Source organism: Sycon ciliatum, chromosome 1, assembly GCF_964019385.1.
Source record: "Sycon ciliatum chromosome 1, ocSycCili1.1, whole genome shotgun sequence".
NCBI classification, from domain to species: Eukaryota; Metazoa; Porifera; class Calcarea; order Leucosolenida; family Sycettidae; genus Sycon; species Sycon ciliatum.
The window spans coordinates 62,947,364-62,960,318 of record NC_088643.1 but is presented as its reverse complement, the minus strand read 5'-3'; the positions used below and the strand labels follow the sequence as shown (position 1 = coordinate 62,960,318).

Genomic DNA, 12,955 nt, shown 5'->3' with positions numbered 1-12,955 from the left:
GAACATGGTTGAACAAGCGGTCACGTGCTCCTGGGTGCCCAAATCACCTGGTCACAACGCCAGCAGGCGACAACTTTCACACCAAGGTTCAACTCGAGTGACAGGACTGCACCCAAAAAAGGTCAAAACAGGCTGTAAGTTGTACCCTGCAGGCACGGTGACCAGCTGACTGGTGTACGCAGGAGCACGTGACCGCTTGTTCAACCATGTTCGATTGGGAATTAGGGGCGAACGCTGTATCGCAGCCTTTTCGGACCAAAACCAGTCGACTCAGCGTCCAAAAGACTACAACATATGGGCCAATCGCGGTCATCTGTGCTTTTATAAGAACGAAATGGCGCTTTTAGTGACATTTTGCATACAAATCCCCATCTAGTAGGGCGCAGTCACCCAGTTTCGGTGGAAGTGCGCGAGTTCGATTGGGATTCAAGTAGGAAGGGAGCGTCTCAGCTTTCTCGGACCAAGACCATTCGACTCAGCACCCCGAAGACTACAACTGGTGAAATTTTAATTTTTGCCTTAACTTCCCCTTTAACAAATGTGTAAAATGGCATCACAAACTGAGATATTCGGTCATCAATGTTCTGAAGTTGATAGATATCACTTCAAGGATTACTAAATGCTAGTGGATGAAAATTAATCTGTCAACTGCATTGTATGCTGCGAAAGCTGTGTTTTTGAATTTGTAACTAGTGCGTAGTGGCTGTGTCATACGGTAGAATTGGATAGGTAGCATAGCATCTCAGCCATGTTTTCGTTCTCACAGAGTGTATTCCGTGACCTACTGTTCTTCATTATTGTCTTTAGTGATGGCAAGACGGCCTGACCTCGTCCAAAGGCCCTGCGGAAGCAATTCACTGCCCCCCTCGTCCATTCAGGGGCTTATTTTACACAAAATGGCAAAGCACCCACCACTGCACTATTTACATGTACATGTATACCGACGTGGCAGGGATAACGAGAGAGCTTGGAAGCTCGGGGCCCTACGCTATGCTTTGTTGCCTAGCTCATCGTGCATGTTGTTAGAACTGTTTGATTAGCTACATCATTGTATTGCAAAAACGTTTCAATGAGTTACTGAAGTAACGTCTTCTGCATAGCTACGGGACCGGCGCTGACTCTGCCGATCATGGGCGTTCTGGAGTCGACAGGATGTCTGTTCTGACGTTTCCTGGGACCGGCGCTGACTCTGCCGATCACGGGCGTTCTGGAGTCGACGGGATGTCTGTCCTGACGTTTCCTGGGACCGGCGCTGACTCTGCCGATCACGGGCGTTCTAGAGTCGACGGGATCTCTCTTCCGACGTTTCCTGTGACCGGCGCTAACTCGCCCGTTCACGCTTATTTTTCTGGAGTCGACGGGATCTCTCTTCCGACGTTTCCTGTGACCGGCGCTGACTCGCCCGTTCACGCTTATTTTGGAGACGACGGGATCTCTCTTCCAAAGTATGTTTTTGCTGACGCATCCTATCACCTATTCGGCAACTAACGTCCATTCTAATTGCATTTCCTCCTCGTCTCCCTATTTCTTTCCAGAAAATCTCCCTATCTCTTTGTCTGTCAAATCCTATACAGTAAAACCTGTAACTAAAGACCACCGTGACTAGCGACCAGCCTGGTACTACAGACCATTTTGCCAGGCATGGACGGTCTCACATTCATACATGGTTGGGCGGTGCAAACCTCTAACTAAGGACCACCTGCCACTAAAGACTGCTTTCTCTGGCCCCAAGGGGTGGTCGTTAGTCACAGGTTTTACTGTATATAGGATTTTTCCCAATTTTGGGAAAGAGTAGATCATACCTTACAAAGTAAAGTTCTTTCTTCAAAAACCTGTTGGAGTCTGCATTCCGTGTTTATCAGAGATGATGCCTGCCAAGTTTCACCAGCACAAGGGCTTTACTTTTTCTGTAACAGGCCTTCCCGTGCAAGAGTGTCCAGAATTTTCAAAATCCTATAATATTATATAGGATTTGGCCTCTTCAAAAATTGGTTTTGTTCTTCCCAGTTTCCCCTGCCAATAAAAACCATAGTTGGCAATATCCAAGCCTAGATATAGCCCATATGGAGCTAACAAAAACATTCTGTGCATCTATGGCTAAAGAAGAAGCACCTCCTAGGCTAGTACCAAAAGAGTATTCCACTATTAATATGTGTACATACTTGAACACAACTGATTTAGTAAATGCCCCAAACATGTAGTGTCTTTAGTTCATATTGATCTGCGAGCACTTTACAACACTACTTCAATGCTAGGATGGTGCTAATATTCATCTATTCCACTCCTTGTCTATTTCTACCACTTGTAATTGCAATTCATCAGCAATAATTGCACACAGATACCTTTCCTGGGGGTCTTAGCCAGTGAGTAACCTCTATTCGTTCATTTTAAATAAGGAGAGGCATTGTGGAAAAATCAAAATGCATCTTCAATAACATTGCTTCACACATCGACCATTTTCGAGGCTGCAAATTATTATTATGGGGGTGGCTTTATTGGTTTTGTGTTTGTATTATGCAGCATCCCGGGTCATTTAAGACCATGGGGAGTACTGCTGTTGTATGTGAAGAAAATATAATAAGGAAGACTGAGAAAAAAGAAAGAAAAAAGAGAGAAATACTGTGAACAGCAAATCTACAATGATGCATGTACAATCTATTATACAACTAATCTGCGAGAATGAGACTTAACACAAGCAGGTACAGTAATAGCAAGAGAGCTAAATCAGAAAACAAAATCCGTTGAAAAGTAACCGTCATCAAATCTGAAATCGAGCCCTTCAGCGACACAATAGCACTGAAGGCAGCAATATAATTCTTCTCATTCAACTTCAGTGAAGCACCGTCAAAACCGGTGAATGGGGGCTGATGGTATTATTGTTGTCTTTGTTATTGGCAAGTGATTAATATTACGATCATAATATTATTATTTTCTGCAAATACGTGCTTCAACTAATAGCAGCAACCATAACCATGGGCATTCGCAAACCAATGTAACTTATTAGAGTGTAATTATTATTTCATCTGAGTTATTGACCTGATGATGTCAACTGTGCCAAGGAGCGCCTCCTTTTGCAAGATCGATACACTGGCTCCGGCATCCAGTTCCCTCACAAAGTCAGCAGTCGAGGGGGTTAATCCACCTAATGCCCCCACAATTACTGGCACGATCTTGGCCCGCACCTGCCACATCTGCTCCACCTCACGCTTCAGGCCTTGATATTTCTGTATCTTTTCCACAGATTTTCGGCGGATGTTCCTATCCAGAGGGACACTTACGTCCACAAGGAACGCTTCATCTTTGCCCTTGATAATAATGTCGGGTCTGTTTGCTCCAACGGGCGCTGCTGTTGGAATTGGCACTTCCCAGTAGATTGACACATCCTATTCCGTTTCTCCCCGGAACCGGGATTATCCACACACAAAGATCTCCAGGACACAATGTTTACACTGACTCATGATCTGAAAACAGTCACAACTCTCCAAGAACTAAAACCTGAACATCTCCACAACTAGGCTAAAACCAACTCTGGCCTAACAAAAGATAGCAATAGCTAATAACAGTGCACGCACATACATGGTATAGAAAGACCCTATGGCAACACTCGACCATGTAATGTGATACAACAATAGAATGCAGACGTCTAGACACCAGAGTACTGAATAGACCTGACACATGGCCTTCTTGATGGGAATGCATGAATAGAAGCACACATGGATCATAGCTCTAACACATCCGCCTATCCATATCACGCATGAATGATTGTACTCTAACAGCCAGCATGCTGCACCAGTCTAACTGCAACATTCTCCCCCTCTCACACGAGGAGTTCCGAGGGTGAAACAAAACAAGAAACCAAAAAGGCAACCCCCTCAGAGCCTAAAAGAACAAAAGATGAACGATGGGCTCTACAAACATACGTGTAGCTAAATATGCAAAGACTAAACATATGAAAGTGACCAATCACACCACATTACACTGAGTATTCCGACCGAGTCAATAATGAATATGTCTCTTTCTCATTCGCCGTCTGCAGTCAATGGCACTAATCGCTGAATGGCACGTCGCTTCACCTTCTTGTTGCTCAGCCGTACGTCCACAACTCTCACCAGGCCATCCTGACCCGGATGTACTCCCACCACTCTTCCAAGCGGCCAATGACCACGAGATATGCCATCTTCCATAACCAGCACCAGATCGTCTGCCTTCAGATTCGGCTTCTGTTGGAGCCACTTCTTCCGCATGTTGTAGGTCACGACAAGCTCTTTCTGCCAACGCCTCCACACATGGTCCACTTGCAATTGAAGAGCCATCCAGCGTCTACGAGGGTGAACATTCTTCTCTCGGCAGGCGGCCTCCTCCAGAGCTAAGGGAAGATCCAAGCGTCCAACAATGAAGTGATTAGGAGTCAGTGGAGTCATGTCACTGGGGTCGTCTGAAATGGCTGTTAATGGCCGGCTATTCAACAAGCTCTCAGCCTCCACAATTGCCGTCATCAGTTCCTCGTCCCGTAGATTGGCCCGAGACAAGACTAAGACAAGTGCTTTCTTGGCGCACTTGACCATACTCTCAAAGACGCCTCCATGGTGCGGCGCTCTCGGGGGATTGAACCTCCACTGAATACCCCGATGGACTCCATCGCGACAAATCTTCGCCCGGTCGAGTGCCTCCACCGCTTCACGCAGCTCCCGTTCAGCGGCGACAAAGTTGGTGCCGTTATCGGACAGCATCAACGATGGAACTCCTCTGCGCTTGGTGAACCGGGAAAACGACATCAAGAAGGACTCTGTGTCCAGCCCGAATGACATTTCGAGATGGCAGGCCCGAGTTTCAAGACACGTGAACACACAGAGGTAACGTTTCTGCTGCGCTCTCCCTCGTCCTTGACTGGTATAGAACGGTCCGGCGTAATCGACTCCGCACTGCGAGAATGGCTGCTTGGTTCCAAGTGTTCGGTAACTCGGCAGTGGTCCCATGAGTTGTTGCGCTGGTTTTGCCACTATTCTCTGGCACTTCAGACACGCTCTCTTCATAGCCTTCACGACTGACAGTCCGTGGACAATCCAGAATCGCTCTCTCAGGATAGAAAGTAGCTGATGCGACCCGGCGACATGTCCGCACTTCTCATCCTGGTGGCGAACAATAAGCTGCGTGACAGGATGTTTGCTAGGCAGAACCATAGGTCTCCGCATACTGGCCGGTAGGTGTTCCGCATACTTCAGTCGTCCACAAAGTACCAGGACCGGTGGTTTTGCTGATGTATCTACACCGGGGCTTAACTTGTAGAGTGGGTCAGATGGAGGTAGCTCTCTTCCGGCCATCAATATCCTGCAAGACTCTGGGTATGCCTCTTGTTGTCCCTGAGCGATCCAGAACCGCTCAGCATGCTCGATCTCAGCTGCGATCAACTCTGGCACCTTGACGATCTTATGTCTGCGGGCACTAGGGTTAGCCTTCGCTCCTGGGGCGTTAGCACAGACGACCTCCGTGGGAGCCGAACTAGCATCCTGAGAATGCCCCCTCATGACTCTTGCATCTGCTGTCAGCTTAGCGTTGCTCACAAAACGCCAGCACCATGATGTGACGCGAATCAGACGTGTCCAACGCGAGTACCTCTCAACATCAAGACGACCCTTGTCCGGCTCTACCGCTGTGAATGCCAGCTCGATCGTCTTCTTCACCTGGCCCGGAAGCTGCGGTTTGTTGGTCAACTCAGTCTGCGGCCAGGACTCCTTGGTGTTGCGGAGAAATGCAGGCCCTTGCCACCAGCACTCGTTACCGGGTAGATCCTCGGCCTTCACCCCCCGAGTTGGCAAGTCTGCTGGGTTGATCTTTCCAGGCACGTGCCTCCACTGCGTCGGCTTTGTCGACTCCTGTATTGCCGCTATTCGATTAGCGACGTCTGAAGTAAAGTTCTTAGCCGGACTCCTCACCCAGTGTACGACGTTCATCGAATCAGTCCAGAAGTTGTGTTCGGACATGGGGATGTGGAGGGCCTCACTGATGGCGGCACTTACTTGCACACCCAGCACTGCACCGCGGAGCTCCAGCTTCGGAATCGTGACTTTCTTCAGTGGTGTGGCTCTGGCTCTAGCAAGCGCAATGCTGATGCGCACATGTCCATCGGGGTACTCCGCTCGGACATAACCCACTGCCGCTGTTGCATGGGCCGAAGCGTCGGTGAACACATGTACCGACAGTGATGCCTCATGGGCTGGGCGATCCGTTTCCTTGAGACATCTCTGTATCTTGATCTTGCTGAGGTGCTCCAGCTCGGCAAACCACCTGTACCACTTCTCGTTCAGCTCGGCCGGAATCTGGTCGTCCCACCCGATCCCAGCTGCACAAAGCTCCTGAAACATCAGCCGCGCCCGCATGGTAAAGGGCACAATGTGGCCTCTAGGGTCGAAGATGCTCGCCATCTTCGACAGCACTTGACGCTTGGTCCACTGTTGTTCTTCAGGAGCACGGTGCGTATAGCTGAAGGTGTCTGTCTTGGCGTCCCACACCACACCGAGAGTCTTCACCACCGCTGGTATTTGCTGACTGTCGTTGCTGATGCATAGCAGTGCCTCTTTGGCCAAGTCCTCGTCCGGTATAGACTCTAGCACGGCTTGACTGTTGCTCCTCCATTTGCGGACGTGGAAAGACGCCTTTCCGAGCAGACTCTGGACTTCCTGTCGAGTGTTGATGGCGGACTCCACAGTCGGTAGTGAGTCGAGCAGGTCATCAACGTAAAACGCTTCATCGACTGCTTCCCGAGCCAACTTGCTGAAGGATGCGCCGTGCTCTGCTGACGTTGCCTTCAGAGCCCGACATGCCAGGTATGGCGATGCCTTCAGCCCAAATACCAACCGAGAGAACTCATACATGGCGGCTGGCTCATCCGGTGTGTCGCGCCACAGGAAGCGCAAATACTTGCGATCTTCTGGAGCGATTTCCACCTGCAGAAACATCTCTGCAATATCGCCGACTAGCGCTATAGGCTCTAGGCAAAACTTCATCAGCACGTGTACCAGATCTCTCTGCAACTTCGGTCCAGAGTGCATCTCGTCGTTGAGTGACTTGCCCTGGCATCGGGCAGCGGCATCGAATACCACTCGTACTTTCGTCGTAGTTTTATCTGCTCGTACCACCGCCAGATGAGGAAGCAACCACTGTTGGTCTGTCTCCTGGCACGGATGGATGTAGCCCTTGGCTATATGGGACTTGATGACGTCGGAATACTGCTGGTAGACTTCCGGTCGTTTCCTCAGAGTCCTCTCCAGGTTTCTCAGTCGCTGTTCAGCCATTTCACGATTCGGTGGGAGATCTGGCTTCTTATCGGTGCTGACCCACGGTATGGCCGTCGACACTCTGCCATCCATCAATTTCATGCTTCCTTCAACCATACGTTGTGCTTCCTCCTCCGCGACCGTTTTCGTAGCCTTAGGAACCAAACCAACGCTCTCTACCTCCCAGAACTTTGCGACGAGGTCGTCGAGAACTGCGTTGCTCCTGTCGCTGACATTCGCATGCAGGGACGTCTCTGTGAACTCTGCCGCTTGCGACTTGACGGGACCGAAACATACCCATCCGAGGGGAAGTTTTCGAGCAACTGGCTCGCCCGGCTGTCCTGCCAGCTCTTCCAGTACTCTGTGCGCTTCTGGCACGTTGAGTCCTATCAGCAGGTCGACTTGGTCCCCAGTCACCTGCGGGAAGGTAACCTCTTGGAGGTGCTTGTGCATGTGTCTCCTCGAGTTCCACTCGATCATCTCCATCGGTGCTGTAACTATTGGCTGCGTCCATGCTTCCAGCTGGGTTTCATATGAGCCGTCTTCCGACGCCATTGTCACTTTTACGCGACGGTGCTTTCCTGAGACTGTCTTTCCCCCCAGAACCGACGCCGTAAATGCCGTTGGTGTTCCCTGCAGCCCGAGGTCGTTTGCCACACTGTCTTTCAGGTATGTTGTTGAAGAACCGCTGTCCATCATGGCTGTGGCCCGCACCGTCTTGTCCTGATGGCATAACACGACAGGGACTACCATAAAAGCGGTCTTCTGCGTGGTTGCCACCGACGTATTCGTGCTGTGTTGCGGAACCACATTCTCTCGTGGCTTTGTGCTCCTGCTCGTTGAGCCTTGGTTGGCCGGAGGTGCGCGCTCTTGGTGGAGGTCAGGGTGGTGTCTGCCTCGGCACTTGTTGCAACCACTGCCTCTGCATTCGGACTTCCAGTGGCCTGTCTTGAAGCAGCACACACATAGCGATGTTCCAAGCACGAAGTCCCACCGCTGCTTCACTGACAGTTGGCGGAAGACATCACAGCTGGTGAGGGAGTGCGCTTTACCACACTTGGCGCACTGCAACACTGGCTTAGTTGTGCTGGCTGGACCACCTGTGGTGTGCATAGCTGTTGCATTACTTGCTCGAGGGGCCGCTTTGGCAAACGGCCCGGCCACATTCAGCGCAGCCTCTGCTCGATTTTCTAGCCAGTCTGCGAAGACCTCCAGGTCGAGGGAATCCATCTGGATCCTTTTCTCCGCCAAGTATTCGCCCCACTGCATCTTCAGTGCAACTGGCAGCTTATTCACTAGCTCCTGTCGGAGGGTAGGGTTGGACATATGTCCACAGCTACCAAGCAGCTTCATACATAACACTACATTCTTAACCGAGGTGCTGTACGACACCAAGGTCTCTACATCGTCACTGCGTACCGGCTTAGCTGATTTCGCCTTCGATACGAGCTCCGTGACTACTAGTTCTGGCCGCCCGAACCTCCTTTCCAGCGTTGAGAGAACTTTCGGCAGGTTCTCTGGCACGATGAGGAGCATTCTTACTGCCTCTTTTGCAGGACCTTTTAGGCAGACCCGCAATCTCTGAATGTTTTCAGCCTCCGTGAAGCCACATTGCTTGGTCGTAGACTGAAACATGTGGTGGAATGCTGGCCACTCTTCTGCTGCACCCGAGAACGCTGGCAAGTCGGTGTTGATCTTGGCTTGTCGCGCGGTGAGCCTTGATAGCTGGCTTTGCAGACCCTCATCTGCTTGCCCACGTCCATCCTGCTGAAGGCCTTTGACCGTGGAACCAGCTGCTTGCCAAGCTTGGTGCGTCTTCACTATCTCCTCCGGCTCTTGATCGCTCTGAATCCGACTGCGTAGCTCCTGTTGCTGCGCACTAGAACACTGTGCGGTGTACTGGTCGTGGTCCGCACGCCTCCGCAGGCGATCATTTTCTCCGCGAAGCTGGTCCAGCTGAACTAGCAACTCCGCTCGCTGTGTTCGCTGCTCATCCGACCCTCGGCCTCCGCCTCGATCCGCCCGCTGTTGCAGGCTGGCGTTCTCCGCGCGAAGGCGTTCGAGCTTGTCGAGCAGTTCAGCTCGCTGCGCGTGTTGCTCTGCTGAAACCTGCTCGGCTCGCGTCAGCAAGCGGTCATTCTGATCGCGGAGATCTTCCAAACACATGCGCCCCTCCTGGTGTTCTCTTTCCAGGCGCTCGAGATGCGGCTGCAGCTCGCGCAGTTCCCTTTCCGATACATCCCGCTCAGCTTCGCACACCTCTTTTTCCTGCGTGACTCGCCTATTTTCCGCCTGCAGCGATGACAGGTCTGCACGAGCGCTCGCAAGATCCTTGTTCAATTTCGCTACACGTCGCTGCTCGGCGTCCGCTATTGATTGAGCTTCGCTCAGTTCCCGCTGATAGCGCTTCTCTTTCAGCACAAACTCTTGTTGCACTCGCAACCCTGACAGATTGGCCTGCTCCGTATTCGTCGACGCACGTGCGACCTCAGACTCAGTCCTCACCGCCACAGGCAAACTCCTGCTTGTGTGGGCACTGACAGTTCCGGCTACACTGGGACTCGGCACTGCGTGCGGCTCTGGATCGTGAGAAACAGCCACTGCATGTTCTGGCAGGTGCGCAACTTCTACTTCACCCATACTAGCCTCATCTCCTTGGCCAGCGTCAACGGCTGCATCAGCTTCATGGCCTTCTATGAGCTCCTCTGCGAAGACTTCGGAGGCCATCTTGGGAGAGGACGATCCTTTGGCCCCTTGGCCACTTGACGACGCTTCGTCTTGAGCTAACCTCACGAGCTCAAGCTCCTTCTCCAGGAGCCTCTTTTCTGCTTCCAGAACTCGACGCTGAGTCTCGTATGAAGATCGGGACTGTCCTCCTCCTGATCTCCTACTACTGCGCATCGAGCGCTCTTCTTCAAAACCCAAACGGGGAGGTGCTACACCTCTCGTTGACCGCGCACTTCTGCGCGTACTCCTATCTTCACCTTCCATGATGACTATTTCCAGATCCGGCTCGAAGGACCAGATATTCCGTTTCTCCCCGGAACCGGGATTATCCACACACAAAGATCTCCAGGACACAATGTTTACACTGACTCATGATCTGAAAACAGTCACAACTCTCCAAGAACTAAAACCTGAACATCTCCACAACTAGGCTAAAACCAACTCTGGCCTAACAAAAGATAGCAATAGCTAATAACAGTGCACGCACATACATGGTATAGAAAGACCCTATGGCAACACTCGACCATGTAATGTGATACAACAATAGAATGCAGACGTCTAGACACCAGAGTACTGAATAGACCTGACACATGGCCTTCTTGATGGGAATGCATGAATAGAAGCACACATGGATCATAGCTCTAACGTCCGCCTATCCATATCACGCATGAATGATTGTACTCTAACAGCCAGCATGCTGCACCAGTCTAACTGCAACACATCCGTTTCAGCACTGTACACGACGTTGGTGAGTTGGTGACTTGTGTACTTATTCGAAATGTCCGATGCACCATACTTCCTGCACAATGTCCAGTGGAGATATTTTGCTAACCTGTTGTGGCGATTGATATAGTGACTTCCTATTATTATTATTATTATTATTTTTTTTTTTTTTTTATTTTTTAATTATGCAAGCCTCTTTTACGGGCAAAAATTAACACAATGTATTAAAATGCAATACAACATACACTGGAGAAGAAATCAGGAAAATAAAATATGAGCTCAAAAATGGAACGAAAAATAGCAAATAGAATCAAAACTCACGATGGAATCAAACTCACGATGGAATCAAACTCATGATGGAAACTACAACCCAATGAGTTGGAAAACCAACCACAGAATTAGATATTGGGAATAGAGTCAGACACAACAACGACCGAAATCAGTACACCAAAAATCTGTCCTACAAAAAACAAAGGAACAAGGAAAACAAGAAAGACGAAGTACAAAGAATCCCCAAAAAAGAGGGGAGAACGGGATGAAAGAGGATTATTATTATTATTATTATTATTATTATTATTATTATACTCATAAAAAGGACACACTTCAGGCTCATTACAAACATCTTGAAAGTTTTTGTCTTCACAAGTATACTTTCAAGCCTTCTCATCAGGTGAAATACAGGCAAGAGAAAAGGAACCGGAACAGTGGATTAAATACAGTAAGAAGGTGGTAAAACAGCGCAAAAAGAAAGAAAGAAAGAAAGAAGATAGCTAAAGTAAACAGCGAAAATTGCAATAATGACACAAAGGTGCAAATGCGAGAAAACTCAATAAGCGCGACATGTAGTGCGACAACAAGAGACAACCACTGGACATACATGTAACTAACGAGGTTTTGACGACCTACCTAACAGCCTAAGTGTGAATTTGATTTGTTTCTGTTTGCAAAGGTTGGGTTTCCTTGTGTGGATGTATACAGCTTCCAAAACATTCAGCAATCTAGCACTGCGTACACGTGACACAATCGAAAAACAATCATCCGAATACACAGCACGACAATCAGGATGCTCAAACAAATGACTAGCAATGGACGACTCATAATCCAGATATAGTCATCACAAGGCCTGACAAGGGTCGAGCCGTAGTAATTTTGAAGAAAGCCGAATATATTGCTAAGACCCTTCACATTCTTTGCGATGCCTCTAAGTTTGTTAAGTTAGGTCCCGTCGAGTCACATGATCGTACCTCTATAATTGAAGATAAATTATGCGCCTTTCTTGATAGGTTGGTTGAGTCGAAGGAACTGATTGACTATGAGGCTAAGCTGCTTAAGCCTTTGGGTTCAGCTCGCCCTAGAATGTATGGCTTACCGAAGATTCATAAGAGGGATTGTCCTGTCCGGCCCATCCTTTCTATGTTAGGTTCTCCCCAGTATAAGATTTCTCGCTGGCTGTGTAGAATGTTGCAACCCGTTTTAGAATTATACAGTCGGTATGTAGTTCGCGATAGTTTTCAATTTGTCGATATTCTGCGCGACCACTCCTTCCCCGATACCTATGTTATGTGCTCTTACGATGTTGTTAGTCTGTTCACAAATGTCCCTTTGGATAAAGTCATTGATATTTGCTGCGAAACGCTATATCATCGCTCACTATGTCCGCCTGGCGAGTTACGTGAAGATTCGTTCCGCGAAATGATCCGCTTGGTAACGTCAGGTGTGGAGTTTTCCTTTGATGGTGTCATGTATCGACAGATTGATGGTGTTGCTATGGGTTCGCCCCTTGGTCCTGTTTTGGCAAATATATTTGTTGGTTATTACGAATGTCAGATTCCGGTTAGTTTGATGCCCCCATTGTATGTGAGATTTGTCGATGATTCTTTCTCGTATTTTCAGTCTGAGGCTCAGTGCCTCCAATTTCGTGATCTGCTGAGGAAGGTTGTTGATGGTATGTTGGATTTCACGTGTGAATTTGAGGAGTCAGATCGTCTACCTTTTCTTGATGTGCTCGTTGAGAAGTCAATTGATGGTGGTGTTGTCACGTCGGTCTATCGCAAGCCTACGTTCACTGGCTTGTACATTGTTTGGGATTCGTTTTGCGCGACACTGTATAAGATCAATTTGTTGCGTAATTTGGTGGATCGTGCACGTCGCCTTTGTTCGTCTTCAAGGTTGGAGCAGGAGTTGGAGAAGTTACGTGCGCTTTTTCGTCTCAATGGATACCCCGAGTCTGT

General features: G+C 49.2%; 1 protein-coding gene across 1 annotated transcript; it reads right to left on the bottom strand.

Moving 5' to 3' along the window:
• Positions 1 to 4,019: 4,019 nt before the first annotated feature.
• LOC135806189 (uncharacterized) lies at positions 4,020 to 10,265 on the bottom strand. Its single transcript, XM_065320346.1, has one exon. The coding sequence runs from the start codon at positions 10,263 to 10,265 to the stop codon at positions 4,020 to 4,022; it is 6,246 nt and encodes a 2,081-aa protein (XP_065176418.1).
• Between the last annotated feature and the right edge of the window lie 2,690 nt (positions 10,266 to 12,955).

Coding starts and splice junctions, on each gene's coding strand:
- LOC135806189 (XM_065320346.1), bottom strand. CDS start 10,265: ATGGAAGGTGAAGATAGGAGTACGCGCAGAAGTGCGCGGTCAACGAGA.